Source organism: Oncorhynchus kisutch, linkage group LG19 (assembly GCF_002021735.2).
Source record: "Oncorhynchus kisutch isolate 150728-3 linkage group LG19, Okis_V2, whole genome shotgun sequence".
In the NCBI taxonomy this organism is placed as follows: domain Eukaryota; kingdom Metazoa; phylum Chordata; class Actinopteri; order Salmoniformes; family Salmonidae; genus Oncorhynchus; species Oncorhynchus kisutch.
In genome coordinates, this window is record NC_034192.2 from 48,038,753 (window position 1) to 48,057,661 (window position 18,909).

Below are 18,909 nucleotides of genomic sequence, written 5' to 3' on the forward strand. Positions count from 1 at the left end.
TAATGAATTCAAGACGCTGGAAGCGTACCCTCCGTTGTCACACTCGGGGAGATGACTCACATTGTCTGTTACACACATATGACTGGAGACAAATTAAAATGTTATATATTTTATCAAACATTATTATTATTAAACGTTTTGATATACCATTGAATCATAGATGACATTTAGTACATTTTGAGTAGCAGAACATCCATTGAAGCTAGAGTCCTTACTTGAAACAATAACAACGTGCAAGCGGTCACCGTTTCTGTAAAAAGCTGAGGGATGGGCCTGGAGAAATGTAACCACTCTCAAATTCATAGAGCTATAGATGCAAGGACTGACCATACATGATATCAACATTATACACTGAACAAGAATATAAACGCAACATGTAAAGTGTTGGTCCCATGTTTAATGAGCTGAAATAAAAGATCAGATTCTTTCCATACGCACAAAAAGCGTATTTCTCTCAATTTTTGTCCTCCTTTTTATATATACACTTGTTAGTGAGCATTTCTCCTTTTCCAATATAATCTATCCACCTGACAGGTTTGGCATGTGAAGAAGCTATTTAAACAGCATGCTTATTACACAGGTGCACCTTGTGCTGGGGACAAAAGGACACTCTAAAATGTGCAGTTTGTCACACAACACAAAGCCACTGATTGCTGTTGGCATGCTGACTGCAGGAATGTCCACCAGAGCTGTTACCCGAGAATGTCATGTTAATTTCTCTACCATAAGCCACCTCTAATGTTGTTTTAGAGAATGTTCCAGTACGTCAAACTGGCCTCACAACCGCAGACCATGTGTATGGCATCATGTGGGCGAGCGGTTTGCGGATGTCAACATGGTGAACGTGGGTGCCCCATAATGGCGCTGGGGGTTATGGTTTGGGCAGGCATGAGCTAACGACAACGAACACAATTGCATTTTATCAATGGCAACTTGAATGTACATAGATACCGTGAGAAGATCCTGAGGCCCATTGTTGTGCAATTCATCCACCGACATCACCTCATGTTTCAGCATGATAATGCACGGCCCCATGTCACAAGAATCTGTACACAATTCCTGGAAACTGAACATTTCCCAGTTCTTCCATGGCCTGCACACTCACCAGACATGTTACCCATTGAGCATGTTTGGGATGCCCTGGATTGACATGTTCAATAGTGTGTTCCAGTTACCTTCAATATCCAGCAACTAAGCACAGCTATCAAAGAGGAGTGAGACAACATTCCACTGGCCACAGTCAACAGCTTGGTCAACTCTATGTGAAAGAGATGTGTTGCGCTGGATGAGGCAAATGGTGGTCACACCAGAAACTGACTGGTTTTCTGATCCACAGCAGTACATTTTTTTAAGGTATCTGTGACCAACCAATGCATATCTGTATTACCAGTCATGTGAAATCCATAGATCAGGGCCTAATTTATTTATTTAAATTAACTGATTTCCTAATATGAACTGTGCCTCAGTAAAATCTTTGAAATTGTTGCATCTTGCTTTCATATTTTTGTTCAGTATAGTTTTAACCTTGTTTCAAGGCGATAGGGTTAGTTTACATTTACATTGTTTACAAACATTGGAGTAAAACGCGCTTATTGGGATATGATGGACTGTTGAACTAAGCTCATTGTGCATTTCTATGTTATATTTTAAAATAATTAATGAGCATATATATAATTAAGTCCAAAAATGGATGTAGCAACTAAGAATTCCTGCTTTAAATACAGCGCATTCAGACACATTCCACATTTTGTTACAGCCTAATTATAAATGGAATTAAACAACAACAAAAAATCCTCAATCTACACACACAATACCCCATAATGACAAAGCAAAAACTGTTTTTTTGATTTTTTTTTGCAAATATAATTTAAAAAACAGAAATACCTCATTTACATAAGAATTCAGATCCTTTGCTATGAGACTCAATTGATCTCAGGTGCATCCTGTTTCCATTGATCATCCTTGAGATGTTTCTACTTGATTGGAGTCCAACTGTTGTAAATTCAATTGATTGGACAAGGCACACACTTGCGTATATAAGGTCCCACAGTTGACAGTGCAAGTCAGAGCAAAAACCAAACCATGAGGTCGAAGGAATTGTCCATAGAGCTCTGAGACAGGATTGTGTCAAGGCACAGATCTGGGGAAGGGTACCACAAAATGTCTGCAGCATTGAAGGTCCCCAAGAACATAGTGGCCTCCATCATTCTTAAATGGAAGCAGTTTGGAACCACCAAGAGTCTTCCTAGAGCTGGCCTCCGGGCAGCTGAGCCGGCCTCCGGGCAGCTGAGCCATCAGAGGAAAAGGGCCTTGGTCAGGAAGGTGACCAAAAACCCGATGGTCACTCTGACAGAGCTCCAGAGTTCTTCTGTGGAGATGGGAGAACGTTGCAGCACTCCACCAAATCAGGACTTTATGGTAGAGTGGCAGAAGCCACAACTCTGTAAAAAGGCACGACAGCCCGCTTGCAGTTTGCCAAAAGGCACCTAAAGACTCTCATACCATGAGAAACAAGAGAAACAAGATTGAGAAACAAGATTTGCTGGTCTGATGAAACCAAGATTGAACTCTTTGGCCTGAATGCCAAGCGTCACATCTGGAGGAAACCTGGCACCATCCCTATGGTGAAGCATGGTGGTGGCAGCATCATGCTGTGGGGATGTCTTTCAGCGGCAGGGACTGGGAGACTAGTCAGGATCGAGGGAAAGATGAACGTAGCAAAGTACAGAGAGATCCTTGATGAAAACCAGATCCAGAGCGCTCAGGACCTCAGACAGGGGCAAAATGTTCACCTTCCAACAGTACAATGACCCTAAGCATACAGCAGAGACAACACGAGTGGCTTCGGGACAAGTCTCTGAATGTCATTGAGTGGCCCATACAGAGCCCGGACTTGAACCCGATTGAACATCTCTGGAGAGACCTGAAAATAGCTGTGCAGCGACACTCACCAGCTAACCTGACAGAGCTTGAGGATCTGCAGAGAAAAATGGGAGAAACTCCCCAAATACAGGTGTGCCAAGCTTGTAGCGTCATACCCAAGAATACTCAAGGCTGTAATCGCTGCCAAAGGTGCTTCAACAATGTACTGAGTAAAGGGTCGAAAATACTTCCGTAAATGTAATATTTATGGTTTTTATTTGTAATATACTTGTAACATTTTTTGTAACATTTTTTTGCCTCGTCATTATGGGGCTATTGTATGTAGATTGAGGTGAAAAAGACATTGAATAAATTTTAGAATAAGACTGAAACATTACAAAATGTGGAAAAAGTGAAGGGGTCTGAATACTACCCGAATGCACTGTATGTACAAGAGGATGTGGATAACACACATTGGTTAGTACAATATATTCTGGTAATAATGTTATTATATATATATACACACACACATTTTACTGTGCAAAAATATGTTATTCACCAGTTATTTAACTTATTGGATCAGTCAATACTGTATTGTACCATTTCTCATACTATGATCATTTAAAGGTGAATGTATAAAAATATAAAACGTAGAATATAAAATAAAACATTTTAGCAACCATGGTCCACAAACAGACTTTCCTGTATAATGTCCTAGAATGGCACTTGTCAAGAAACAGACCTAAGCTGCATCCCAATTCTCCACCCTTCTCCCGAAGCGTGCACTTGCACATTATCCATCATAGTGGCAGAAACGTCCTCCAGCCAACACTTACAGTAATCCAGTGCTTTTAAATCCATGATGGTGTACACTTAGGGATGAGAACTGGGATTCAACAGTAGCTTGTAGGACAGGGTGTAGAGGCTAGGACAGGGTGTAGAGGCTAGTGCAGGGTGTAGAGGCTACAGGCTGATTCTGAACAGGGTCCTTTTTGTTAATCTTTCTATCAGAATCAAGTAGCCTACTGTGTAGTGTAGACTACTGTGTAGCGTAGCCTAGCCTACTGTGTAGCCTAGCCTACTGTGTAGCCTAGCCTACTGTGTAGCCTAGCCTACTGTGTAGCCTAGCCTAATCTACTGAGTAGCGTAGCCTACTGTGTAACGTAGCCTAGCCTAATTTTTAACATTATTTGGGGCATCATAAGACATGAAAAGTCATCAGGATATATCACTCAACACTGATTGATATGCTTGTAAAACTCTTGATATAAAAATCAAAAAAAATAATTCAGAAAAATCCTAAAAATGTTGATGTCAGTACATGTACAGTTGAAGTTGGAAGATTACATACACTTAGATTGGAGTCATTAAAACTCGTTTTTCAACCACTCCACAAATTTCATGTTAACAAACTATAGCATTGGCAAGTCGGTTAGGACATCTACTTTGTGCAGGACACAAGTAATTTTCCCAACAATTGTTTACAGAAAGATTATTTCACTTATAAGTCAGAAGTTTACATACACTAAGTTGACTGTGACTTTAAACAGCTTGGAAAATTCCAGAAAATGATGTCATGGCTTTAGAAGCTTCTAATAAGCTAATTGACATCATGTGAGTCAATTGGAGATGTACCTGTGGACACATTTCAAGGCCTACCTTCAAACTCAGTGCCTCTTTGCTTGACATCATGGGAAAATCAAAAGAAATCAGCCAAGACCTCAGAAAATAAATTGTAGACCTCCTCAAGTCTGGTTCATCCTTGGGAGCTATTTCCAAACGCCTGAAGGTACCACGTTCATCTGTACAAACAATAGTACGCAAGTATAAACACCATGGGACCACACAGCCATGTTCTGTCTCCTAGAGATGAACATACTTTTTGTGCGAAAAGTTCAAATCAATCCCAGAACAGCAAAGGACCGTGTGAAGATGCTGGAGGAAGCACGTACAAAAATATCTATATCCAAAGTAAAACGAGTCCTATAAATCGACATAACCTGAAAGTCCGCTCAGCAAGGAAGAATCCACTGCTCCAAAACCGCCATAAAAAAGCCAGACTACGGTTTGCAACTGCACATGGGGACAATGATTGTACTTTTTGGAGAAATGTCCTCTGGTCTGATGAAACAAAAATAGAACTGTTTGGCCATAATGACCATCGTTATGTTTGGAGGACAAAGGGGGAGGCTTGCAAGCCGAAGAACACCATCCCAACCGTGAAGCACAGGGGTGGCAGCATCATGTTGTGGGGTGCTTTGCTGCAGGAGGGACTGGTGCACTTCACAAAATAGATGGCATCATGAGGTAGGAAATTTATGTGGATATATTGAAGCAACATCTCATGACATCAGTCAGGAAGTTAAAGCTTGGTCGCAAATGGGTCTTCCAAATGGACAATGACCCCAAGCATACTTCCAAGGTTGTGACAAAATGGCTTAAGGACAACAAAGTCAAGCTATTGGAGTGGCCATCACAAAGCCCTGACCTCAATCCTATAGAACATTTGTGGGCAGAACTGAAAAAGCATGTGCAAGCAAGGAGGCCTACAAACCTGACTCAGATACATCAGCTCTGACAGGAGGAATGGGCCAAAATTCACCCAACTTATTGTGGGAAGCTTGTGGAAGGCTACCCGAAATGTTTGACCCAAGTTAAACAATTTAAAGGCAATGCTACCAAATACTAATTGAGTATGTAAACTTCTGACCCCCTGGGAATATGATGAAAGAAATAAAAGCTGAAAGAAATAATTATCTCCTATTATTCTGACATTTCACATTCTTAAAATAAAGTGTTGATCTTAACTGACCTAAAACAGGGAATTTTTACTAGGATTAAATGTCAGGAATTATGAAAAACTGTGTTTAAATGTACTTGGCTAAAGTGTATGTAAACTTCCGACTTCAACTGTATGCCCTCCCCCAAACATTCAAACAACTACAGCAGTTTGGGTGAACAATAAAAACACATTTCATATTAAAGTTAAAGACAAATGGGTTGATCATCACCACCAATTGTAAAATTGCTGGTATAGGCATAACATTATAAAGTTCCATCATAATATATTATTAGTCTATTATTTCCTTAACTTCCTCAATCATTACTGATTGGCCTCATAGGTGGCATATAGCCTAGTGGTTAGAGTGTTGGACCAGTAACCGAAAGGTCAAAAAATCTGCAGATGTGCCCTTGAGTAAGGCACTTAACCCTAATATGCTCCAGGGGTGCTGGACTGGTAAGGCTGACCCTGTAAAACAACACAATTCACTGCACCTCTCTGGTGTAAGTGACAATAAAACACATTTTTGTATATGTTGTATTAAAACCATTGGTTAAGACAGCACATGATAATATATGTTACACTATATTAATGCAGCAGAAAGTGCATGGACCTGTTACCATATTAGGCTATGGGAGAGAGAGCTCTTGGGTGAAGCTTCCCCTAGGTACAGATCTAGGATCAGCTTCCCTTCCGCCAATCCATTAGTGGGGAAACTGGAGTGTCCGTGACAGCCAATCAAAAAGGAGGCTCATTTGAATCACTGTTCCCGGGACGGTCCTCACAGTCCCTTGTTGTAGGTCACCACCTTGCTATTGGTTGCCATGGCAATTTCAGGCTCAAGCTGAGACACCTCAATCTATTGAAATTGAACCAGAGAAAGAGAAGTAAGTACACAATACGCCTACCAGTCCTCTGCAACACTTAATAGCCCTTCACAGTACCTCCAAACCCAAAACCTTTGTAGTTCGTTCTTAATTACAAGTGAAGAAGGAAATGACAAGTGAAGTGTGTGTGAGGTGAATTCCTCCCCAGCTGTCCAGGCAGCCTCCAGGGATAGCAGCAGCAGTAGTACCTGAGACATCTGTGGGAATAGGCTGATGGCCAGGGGCAGCGAGAGGCTGAAGGTAGCCAGACACACCAGGCTGTGGATGGGCAGCAACAGCCTCCGATTCGTCTGCAGGAATGGAAGTCTAACAGACATGAAGATTAGCACACATTTTGATATTGCCATTTGTATGGAGTACGATCTCAACACTAATACAATATTTCTTACACACGATTCCAATAGTAATTGTCAACAAGACAAAAAAATTTATGCCACAGACTGTTGATCTGTGCAGTCTGTTGATCTGCATGACATACTTTTCTAGGTAGGACATGATGATGGGAGGAAGGACAAAGATTGGCATCGGGAGGACCACTCTGGTAAAGGCAGTTTCCATAATTGCCTGGGGGGGTAGAAAAAATATTCTGCACATGATTCAATTCAAAATATTGCAATGTGTTGGATTAAATTCCCCCTTCCATGAGATTAGAAGGATATGGCATATGTGGAAAAAAGGCATAAATATGTTAGACTAATAATAAATCATCAAATAAACCTGTTGTTTGTTCAACCTCATATGATGAATCATACCGACTTCAGTAGTGGACAGACTATTCAGAAACGGATCCTCCACACAAAAATACAAATGTCGCATTGAATATACAATATTAACAGTTTACAGACAACATATTTTGTCAGGAACACATCAAATAAAACACTAGAATGGTCATAGACATATCGACAACGTGATAACAGGACGGCCATCTTGGTCAGGGTATCTTTCAGTCTAAAGACCCCTCAAATTTGGAAAGAATATTGCATTTGATATATCTGCACAGTATGTTTGATAGCTAGCTAGCCAGTCAGTTTTTGTGGAATGATATCAAACATTTCATGGCCAGGAGGAAACAGTGTTTTTATACAGGCTAGTGTGAGTTCCGATGGCCAGCCACTCACATGTTTGGCAGCAATCTTTGAGGAGCCCACCACGTTCCCATTTCCGTCCAGCACGTCGATGCCCTCCGACAGCTCATTGTGCCTCATGAGGCCCACATTGCAAATGTTGGCACTGGCTGAGGAAGTGGAGAAGACTGGTTGTGAAAGTGCCGCTGCATAACATTCAGCTGACATTGAGACCTACCTGTTTAAAGACTGTAAAAATGTGTCTTTCCTCCCTCCCATACTTGAAGTAATCACTAATCCAACAACTAGACTACTTTAAAAATGGAAGGAAGTGTAGATGCATTTTAAGAGTATTCCAACATGACCAATGCATACATTTCACATTAATTTGTTTGGAGGATTCCACTTCAGCAAGTGATTTCTATAGACCAGCCCTCAGTAAGGACATAGGTTACACATGTACAACTAGAGAGAGCTTACAGTATAACCTTGTCAACATTGAACAGTGATCGAGGTAGTAGGAGGATAGCTATTAGCTACACAATGCTAACCACACAAAGCTTACAGAGTGAACTTCCGGTGCCGACAGAGACGGCCGCCTCGCTTGACGTTCCTAGGAAACTATGCAGTATTTTGTTTTTTTACGTGTAATTTATTACATTGGTACCCCAGGTAATCGTAGGTTTTATTATATGCAGTTGGGAGGAATTACTGGATATAAGAGCAACGTTAACTCACCATCATTACGACCAGGAATACGACTTTCCAGAAGCGGATCCTGTGTTTTGCCCACCACCTGGGACAATGGATCGGATCCCAGCCGGCGAACCAATACAATCACGCCGTAAAAGGGGCAGACGAAGCAGTCTTCTGGTCAGGCTCCGGAGACGGGCACATCACGCACCGCTCCCGAGCATACTACTCGCCAATGTCCAGTCTCTTGACAACAAGGCTGATGAAATCCGAGCACGGGTAGCATTCCAGAGAGACATCCGAGACTAACGTTCTTGCATCACGGAAACATGGCTCACTCGAGACACGCTATCGGAGTCAGTACAGCCAGCTGGTTTCTTCACGCGTCGCACCGACAGAAACAAGCATCTTTCTGGTAAGAAGAGGGGCGGGGGGGTATGCCTTACGACTAACGAGACGTGGTGTGATCATAACAACAAAACAGGAACTCAAGTCCTTCTGTTCACCTGACTTAGAATTCCTCACAATCAAATGTCGACCGCATTATCTACCAAGAGAATTCTCTTCGATTATAATCACAGACGCATATATTCCCCCCCACAAGCAGACACAGACGGCCCTGAACAAACTTTATTTGACTCTATGTAAACTGGAAACCACATATCCTGAGGCTGCATTCATTGTAGCTGGGGATTTTAACAAGGCTAATCTGAAAACAAGACTCCCTAAATTCTATCAGCATATCGATTTTGCTACCAGGGCTGGTAAAACCCTGGATCATTGTTATTCTAGCTTCCGCGACGCATATAAGGCCCTCCCCCGCCCTCCTTTCGGGAAAGCTGACCACGACTCCATTTTGTTGCTTCCAGCCTATAGACAGAAACTAAAACAGGAAGCTCCCGCTCTCAGGTTTGTTCAACGCTGGTCGGACCAATCGGATTCCACGCTTCAAGATTGCTTCGATCACGTGGACTGGGATATGTTCCGCATTGCGTCAAACAACAACATTGACGAATACGCTGATTCGGTGAGCGAGTTCCTTTGCAAGTGCATTGGTGATGTCGTACCCACAGCATCTATTAAAACATTCCCCAACCAGAAACCGTGGATTGATGGCAGCATTCGCGCAAAACTGAAAGCGTGAACCACTGCTTTTAACCAGGGCAAGGTGACCGGAAACATGACCGAATACAAACAGTGTAGCTATTCCCTCCGCAAGGAAATCAAACAAGCTAAGCGTCAGTATAGAGACAAAGTAGAGTCACAATTCAACGGCTCAGACACAAGAGGTATGTGGCAGGGTCTACAGTCAATCACGGATTACAAAAAGAAAACCAGCCCCGTCGTGGACCAGGATGTCTTGCTCCCAGACAGACTAAACAACTTCTTTGCTCGCTTTGAGGACAACACAGTGCCACTGACACGGCCCGCTACCAAAACCTGCGGACTCTCCGTGAGTAAAACATTTAAACGTGTTAACCCTCGCAAGGCTGCAGGTCCAGACGGCATCCACAGCCGAGACCTCTAAGCATGCGGAGACCAGCTGGATGGTGTGTTTACAGACATATTCAATCAATCCTTATCCCAGTCTGCTGTTCCCACATGCTTCAAGAGGATTGTTCCTGTTCCCAAGAAAGCTAAGGTAACTGAGCTATACGACTACCGCCCCGTAGCACTCACTCCCGTCATCATGAAGTGCTTTGAGAGACTAGTCAAGGACCATATCACCTCCACCCTACCTGACACCCTAGACCCATTCCAATTTGCTTACCGCCCCAATAGGTCCACAAACGACGCAATCACACCCACACTGCCCTAACCCATCTGGACAAGAGGAATACCTATGTGAGAATGCTGTTCATCGAATACAGCTCAGCATTTAACACCATAGTACCCTCCAAAACTAGTCATCAAGCTCGAGACCCTGCGCCTCGACCCCGCCCTGTGCAACTGGGTACTGGACATCCTGACGGGCCGCCTCCAGGTGGTGAGGGTAGGTAACACCATCTCCACCCTGCTGATTCTCAACACTGGGGCCCCACAAGGGTGCGTTCTGCGCCCTCTCCTGTACTCTCTGTTCACCCACGACTGCGTGGCCATGCACGCCTCCAACTCAATCATCAAGTTTGCAGACGACACTACAGTGGTAGGCTTGATTACCAACAACGACGAGACGGCCTACAGGGAGGAGGTGAGGGCCCTTGGAGTGTGGTGTCAGGAAAATAACCTCACACTCAACATCAACAAAACTAAGGAGATGATCGTGGACTTCAGGAAACAGCAGAGGGAGCACCCCCTATCCACATCGACGGGACAGTAGTGGACAGGGTAGAAAGTTTTAAGTTCCTCGTCGTACACATCACGGACAAACTGAATTGGTCCACCCACACAGACAGCATGATGAAGAAGGCGCAGCAGCTCCTATTCAACCTCAGGAGGCTGAAGAAATTCGGCTTGTCACCAAAAGCACTCACAAACTTCTACAGATGCACAATCGAGAGCATCCTGTCGGGCTGTATCACCGCCTGGTACGGCAACTGCTACGCCCACAACCGTAAGGCTCTCCAGAGGGTAGTGAGGTCTGCACAACGCATCACCGGGGGTAAACTACCTGCCCTCCAGGACACCTACACCACCCGATGTCACAGGAAGGCCATAAAGATCATCAAGGACAACAACCACCTGAGCCACTGCCTGTTCACCCCGCTATTATCCAGAAGGCGAGGTTAGTACAGGTGCATCAAAGCAGGGACCGAGAGACTGAAAAACAGTTTCTATCTCAGGCCATCAGACTGTTAAACAGCCACCACTAAGATTGAGTGGCTGCTGCCATACATGTAAAAAAAAATGTATCACTAGCCACTTTAAACAATGCCACTTAATATAATGTTTACATACCCTACATTACTCATCTCATATGTATATACAGTACTCTATACCATCTAGTGCATCTTGCCTATGCTGTTCTGTACCATCACTCATTCATATATCTTTATGTACATATTCTTCATCCCTTTACACTTGTGTGTATAAGGTAGCTGTTTTTAGGTTATTTTTAGGTTAGATCAAATTTTTAGGTTAGATTACTCGTTGGTTATTACTGCATTGTCGGAACTAGAAGCACAAGCATTTCGCTACACTCGCATTAACATCTGCTAACCATGTGTATGTGACAAATAACATTTGATTTGAGTGAACGTTATTTATAATAAAAGGGTTACATGGAGAAAATCGGGCTTCTCTGAAATGAAAATGGATGGTCCTCCCTTCAGCAAAATATATTTTACCGAAACTCTCCCTGAATGTTTGAAAAGAAACAAGTGACCATCCCATATACCCAAAATAATAACTCAAACAAAGTGGATAGCAGAAAACATGTCTACGTTGTCCCCTCACATCTTGGATAGACCAGAGCCTTAGATGTGCAGGTTACAAAACTGTTCTTCATAAAGTAAGCATTACATGGCAACACAGACATTTTGATAGAGCAGAGGGCTGAGGGCCAGAAGGTTGTTGGTCCGCAGACCACCATGCACAAGAGTAGGGGTGGAAAGATCACCTTTAGATTAATGCAATGTTTTTACTATATCATCGTATTTGCAGGTCCAAGAAAAGTGCCTTTTATAAACATTTAATGCAATTCCACGTCATTTTACATATCAGAATGTTTTTTTCCCCCACACAAATGACTGAAATTACAGGCTAAATTGAACTAGGCAAGTCAGTTAAGAACAACATATTTACAATGACAGCCTACTCCGGCCAAACCAGGACTCCCAATCATGGCCGGATGTGATACGGCCTGGAATCGAACCAGGTACTATAGTGACGCCTCTTGCACTAAGATACAGTGCCTTAGACCATTGTGCCACTCGGGAGCCAAAAATCAGTGTGCCTTATTTGCAACAAAACTGTCCGTTTGCCAATAATTAAATCTGAGACGTCATTAGGAATCTTTCAAAAGCTAGGCCTACCTTTCCACCCTAGGCAGAATGACGCAGAATAATGTAAGCTTTATCTGCTGGCTACTCTTCTTCTGTGGCTTAACCCAACGAGAGAAGGTCACAAGTGTTTCTCTAAAAGCTGTCTGGGTTTAAACATCTTCTATTGTACAGAAAGTGAATAGCTTAATTAAGCGATAGTGACAGAATTCGATTACTTCCCAAGCAAAGTACATTTTTTGTCTCCTCGGCTATAGAAGGTTGTAGCTCAGCCTCTAAATGTCAAACAAACGAAACAATGATATCCCCCATATGCATTGGAGTCACGGTCTTTCTAGCAGAAAGCAACACGGACCAAAGCTCTGCTATAGATCCATTTTCTTAAAAATGTATTATTATTTATTTATGATTTTTGCCATTTTCTTTAATAAAAAGGTAGGCCTATGGCATACCCTCTCATACCCTCTCAATTTGAGTCTTGGTTTGAACTTAACAGCCCTGCACTGATATGAAGGTAGGCTATTTAAAGAGTGCATGGTGGGTGGAGGATATAGCAGCCTATAGCCTAATTTCGTCATTCAAACAGATAGGCCTACCTCTTATTTCTTAAATAGGAATAAATAGGCTCCAACACAAAGCCATCTTGTTGGTAGTAAAGTGTAATTAAAATGAGGACTGTTGAAATGAATTATGTCTACTTGAATTTGTCGCTTTATTGTGCTATGGCTGCTGCTTCAAGGTTCAGAACCACAATGTAAGTTACTAGAATATATTTAAATATATACAGTTGAAGTCGGAAGTTTACATACACTTAGGTTGGAGTCATTAAAACTTGTTTTTCAACCACTCCACACATTTCTTGTTAACAAACTATAGTTTTGGCAAGTCGGTTAGGACATCTACTTTGTGCATGACACAATACATTTTTTCCAACAATTGTTTACAGACAGATTATTTCACTGTATCACAATTCCAGTGGGTCAGAAGTTTACATACACTAAGTTGACTGTGCCTTCAAACAGCTTGGAAAATTCCAGGAAATGATGTCATGGCTTTAGAAGAGTCTGATAGGCTATTTGACATCATTTGAGTCAATTGGAGGTGTACCTGTGGATGTATTCAAGGTCTAGCTTCAAACTCAGTGCCTCTTTGCTTGACATCATGGGAAAATCAAAAGAAATCAACCAAGACCACAGAAAAAAAAATGTAGACCTCAAGTTTGGTTCATCCTTGGGAGCAATTTCCAAACGCCTGAAGATACCACATTCATCTGTACAAACAATAGTACGCAAGTATAAACACCATGGGACCACGCAGCCCTCCTACCGCTCAGGAAGGAGACATGTTCTGTCCCCTAGAGATTAACGTACTTTTGTGCGAAAAGTTCAAATCAATCCCAGAACAACAGCAGAGGACCTTGTGAAGATGCTGGAGGAAACAGGTACAAAAGTATCTATATCCACAGTAAAACGAGTCCTATATTGACATAACCTGAAAGGCTGCTCAGCAAAGAAGAAGCCACTTTTTGGAGAAATGTCCTCTGGTCTGATAAAACAAAAATAGAACTGTTTGGCCATAATGACCATCGTTATGTTTGGAGGAAAAAGGGGGAGGCTTGCAAGCCGAAGAACACCATCCCAACCGTGAAGCACGGGGGTGGCAGCATCATGTTGTGTGGGTGCTTTGCTGCACAAGGGACTGGTGCACTTCACAAAATAGATGGCATCATGAGGTAGGACAATTATGTGGATATATTGAAGCAACATCTCAAGACATCAGTCAGGAAGTTAAAGCTTGGTCGCAAATGGGTCTTCCAAATGGACAATGACCCCAAGCATACTTCCAAAGTTGTGACAAAATGGCTTAAGGACAACAAAGTCAAGCAATTGGAGTGGCCATCACAAAGCCCTGACCTCAATCCTATAGAACATTTGTGGGCAGCACTGAAAAAGCATGTGCGAGCAAGGAGGCCTACAAACCTGACTCAGTTACACCAGCTCTGTCGGGAGGAATGGGCTAAAATTCACCCAACTTATTGTGGTAAGCTTGTGGAAGGCTACCCGAAACGTTTGACCAAAGTTAAACAATTTAAAGGCAATGCTACCATACACTCTAATTGAGTGTATGTAAACTTCTGACCCACTGGGAATGTGATGAATGAAATAAAAGCTGAAATAAATCAATCATTCTCTCTATTATTCTGACATTTTACATTCTTAAAATAAAGTGGTGATCCTAACTAAGACAGGGAATTTTTACTAGGATTAAATGTCAGGAATGGTGAAAAACTGAGTTTAAATGTATTTGGCTAAGGTGTATGTAAACTTCCGACTTCAACTCTATGTGTGTATCTACATATATATATATATATATATATATATATATATATATAGCAATGGGGGGGGGGGTTCACCATTGCAATATTTAGATGTTTTACTTATTACTATTTATTTATTAACAAACAAATATCAACAATCAAAAGAGGAATAGTCACATGCAAACAAGCATACATACAAACGATTTACATTGCCAGGAATCCAAAACTAAAACATATTCATTAAGAATAAAAGTTTTAATTGCTTTTCTAAAAATAAGTAATAAGTAGTGCCATATTATTTAAATTCAATTATAAAGTGAACTAAAAGTTCTGAATTAGACCATTTGCATTTGTGAATATTAAAATGTACCTAATATTATTAGCAGTTCAATTAAATATCTTCATCATTGTCAGAATTTCTGAAATAAATCATTTCAAAATCTTTAAAATTGTACAACCTGTCCTGATTTTTTTGTAACAAAGTATACTATAAATACAGGTAAAAACAAATAATGATCTCCTTCTCCATTCCAAAGAAATCACAACTTGAATCTTTCCAAAACATGTTTCACAGGATAAATAATATGTAACATTTTAAATTAAACATCCTTTACCTTGTTACTGATACAATATTTGTTAGCAATTTTAGCACGTTTTTTGACCGAAAAGATCTTGCTGAGGGAAATGTAGTATCACAAACAATATTACTAATCTGTTCATTACTACATATATCTTTGAGAATGTTAATATTGCAAATGAATATATTTGAATGTAAATCTGTTACATCAACCACAGAGAAAAAATAAATATATTGGAGTCACATAATTTTTTGTTGTTGTTGCATATTCTCTCTGGGTCATTGGAATTCTAAACTTATCAAGAAATTCCCCATATGAGAGTAGATATCCATCCTCATTCAGTAACTGACCAACCAAAATAAATGTATTCTCAAACCAGTTCTGAAAAAAATGGCTTATTTTTAATCGTATATCTTTGTTGTTCCATAGAAAGTATCTGTGTGGAGGACAATTATGTTTATACGCTAATATCCAAGCTAAAAGTGCCTGCTTATGAAATTTGCCCAATTTTATTGGGATTTTATTAACATCAAAATTACACGGAAGCAGAAATTCTAAACCACCACCAGAGTCAAATAAATACATAAGGAAGACATTCCAAATACTGTCCTGGGGGGCGCAGCTGTCTAAGGCACTGCAGTGCTTGAGGTGTCACTACAGATCCAGGTTCGATCCTGGGCTGTGTTGCAGCCGGCCGCGACTGGGAGACCAATGAGGCGATGCACAATTGGCCCAGCTTTGTCCGGGTTTGGCCGGCCGAGATGTCTTTGTCCCATCGCGCTCTAGCGACTCCTGTGGCGGGCCAGGCGCATGCACGCTGACACGGTCGCCAGTTGTACGGTGTATGATGAGGCTGGCTTCCGGGTTAAGCGAACATTGCGTCAAGAAGCAGTGCAGCTTGGCAGGGTCATGTTTTGGAAGACTCATGGCTCTCGACCTTCGCCTCTCCCGAGTCCGTACGGTAGTTGCAGCGATAGGACAAGACAAACTACCAATTGGATACCACGAAATTGGGGAGCAAAAAGGGGCAAAAAAAAAGTTTTCAAAAATAAATATGTATTATTTAGAGTATTGAAATCGAAAACCACAAGACCTCCTTGTTCTTGGGTAATACTGAGAATATATTTCCATAGGTAGTGAGGCTTGTTCTGAATCTGGCTTATTTTGAGGTCATAACTCTGATTATTGCCCATGATGTATTTAACATTATTTTTAATCAAATCTATCAATGTTGACCTCTGGTCCTCCTCGTCTTCACGCTCTCCTTCTCAAACTGAACATAGGCTAGTCCACGACGCAAGATAAAATAAAAAAAATGTGTGCTCTGTCGGTCTAATCGTATATTAGTTTCAGAAGCTTTAGACGCTCTTTCTGAACTGCCACCGTAGGCCTACACAGCACAGCCATTGGTTAGGCAGGACACAAAACAGTTTTTGATCAGCGAGAGCAGAGCAGGCCAGGGCTCAGGGTTGGAATATTCATTGCAATGTGTAATGCGGCCTAGTTGTATTTACACCATCCCAGCAGCTATCTTAGAAATATAACTTTGCTCTGAGCATGCACTTCGCAGTATATAGTCTATAGCCTATGAATCATTTGATTGAGACTGCACTAAATATTTTATAGACACATGATATTGCAAGCCCAGCGGAGAATCAGAGATGAGGGCACACATCGATATGTAGCCTAATAAGCAACTAATTCTAAAACACTGAGAAATATAGAAATGTCATCAATAACATGACCATCCCTGGACAATATTTTTTTTAAACCCTTCTGTCAATTTTCATCCATCCCTTTTGAATAGAAGTCAGCAGCAAAACATCAGCAAGGACATTTTATAAGCCTGCAAAACTCTGCCTCCTCTGACACCAGTTTATTTGCAGCTCTTGTTAAAAGGTGGTGTATCCATGTGAGGGAAGCAAAGGGGAAGACCTACATACAGGAGAGGACAGAGAATGAACCCAAACGTAATGGCAGTATTTATTTGCACCTGTAGCTCATATTACATTGTGGTAAACGGGTGTTTTAATCAAGTCTAGATTTTCACATGAATACTGTCATGATAATCACTTAATAAATCATTATTTTTGAATACATACCCACAGCTGGGAAAGGGATGAGTCTCTGTATGATTATTTGGGTTGCTGGACTCAACCTGTTGGCTCTCTGAATCAGTACATTCAGTCCCACCTAAACACAGCACAAACTTTAGGATAAACCCACAACTAAATGTGTACTGTTTTACACCTGTCGTATCCTATGCATGTGGCAAATAAACTTTGAAACTTAAACCCATTTAACTTGTAGCCCCTATGTTATTACATATAACACAAATAGGCAGGACAGAATCCCTGCTCTGAGACTGAATATTAATTACCATAAATGTATAATACTCAACTGACCGCAAGGGAGACAGCACTGGTCACAGCTCCGAAGTAACCTTGAAGAAACGTGGATGTTGGTGTAGGCTAATATAAAGAACAACATGAATGACTTAGTATTTCACAGCCTCTCACATAAGTCTAATGCTGGCTAAAATCATTACCTTGAATACCAAAACTTCGACCATAGCCATATGTGCAAAACACTTCTTTTTTTTAGGGCAAACCTTAGCAAAACATTTCTTATTGCAAGTCCAGGTAATCCCTCCCTGTTTCAGTCAATTTTATTCTGTTTGGGCCTAATAAATATGACCCATGGTTAAATAGGTAATTATTAATACAACATCACAATAAGGTGCAGAGAGTTCGATTTGCCTGCTGGGGAGAAGTTAATTGCTGTATAACTCTGATGATGGAACTAAAAGTGCGCAATGGTTTTGCATTGAATAATCTGAAATTTATAGTTCTGACTATGCTCTTCAAGAGGTGATGATAATACAACAAAATAGTTAACATTTATTTAACAATCCCTTGAAAACGGAACGTACTTGTCAATGGTTTTAGCTGAGCTGGGGTTCTCCTTGCCCCCCAGCAGCCAAATCAAACGTATTGTGACGTTTTAGTGATAACCGCATACTGAAGGAAATCTACAGTACCAGATGGAGGAGGTGCAGTGCTAGTTGCTATTGAGCAGCACAGTCTGTGGACCAAAAACACTTACACAGAACTGTAATTTAATAGCTTTTCTGGGAATCAAGCCGTAATAAACAAAATCCATTATCCTCTCATACGCTACCTTAGCAGCAACATCCTACGCTACCTTAGCAGCAACATCCTACGCTACCTTAGCAGCAACATCCTACGCTACCTTAGCAGCAACATCCTACGCTACCTTAGCAGCAACATCCTACGCTACCTTAGCAGCAACATCCTACGCTACCTTAGAAACAACATCCTACGCTACCTTAGAAACATCCTTCGCTACCTTAGAAACATCCTACGCTACCTTAGAAACATCCTACGCTACCTTAGAAACATCCTACGCTACCTTAGAAACATCCTACGCTACCTTAGAAACATCCTACGCTACCTTAGAAACATCCTACGCTACCTTAGAAACATCCTACGCTACCTTAGAAACATCCTACGCTACCTTAGAAACATCCTACGCTACCTTAGAAACATCCTACGCTACCTTAGAAACATCCTACGCTACCTTAGAAACATCTTACACTACCTTAGTAGCATTGCGGTTTGAGTAGTTGACACAGGCATTGTGACTTTGGTTCAGCCACTGAAAGGAGAAAAAAAAAACATTCAGTGAAATTCAATTACATCAGTTAACCCAACTGGGAAGGAGAACATATCCAATGTGGATATTAACAATATGGTAAAAGGTTA

At 41.4% G+C, this 18,909-nt stretch overlaps 1 protein-coding gene across 2 annotated transcripts in view; it reads right to left on the reverse strand.

The window, feature by feature from the left end:
* Positions 1 to 5,681: 5,681 nt before the first annotated feature.
* The window catches only part of LOC109864906 (sideroflexin-5), a 31,155-nt gene continuing 17,927 nt past the window's right edge, over positions 5,682 to 18,909 (reverse strand). For both annotated transcript variants that reach the window (XM_020452972.2, XM_031798422.1), the window contains 7 exons: positions 18,746 to 18,802; positions 17,530 to 17,595; positions 17,227 to 17,317; positions 7,650 to 7,765; positions 7,010 to 7,095; positions 6,720 to 6,837; positions 5,682 to 6,503 (listed from right to left, as the gene is read on the reverse strand). In XM_020452972.2, coding sequence (XP_020308561.1) covers positions 6,426 to 6,503; positions 6,720 to 6,837; positions 7,010 to 7,095; positions 7,650 to 7,765; positions 17,227 to 17,317; positions 17,530 to 17,595; positions 18,746 to 18,802 — 612 coding nt within the window. In that variant the 3' untranslated portion in view covers positions 5,682 to 6,425. The remainder of the gene's footprint in view (positions 6,504 to 6,719; positions 6,838 to 7,009; positions 7,096 to 7,649; positions 7,766 to 17,226; positions 17,318 to 17,529; positions 17,596 to 18,745; positions 18,803 to 18,909) is intronic.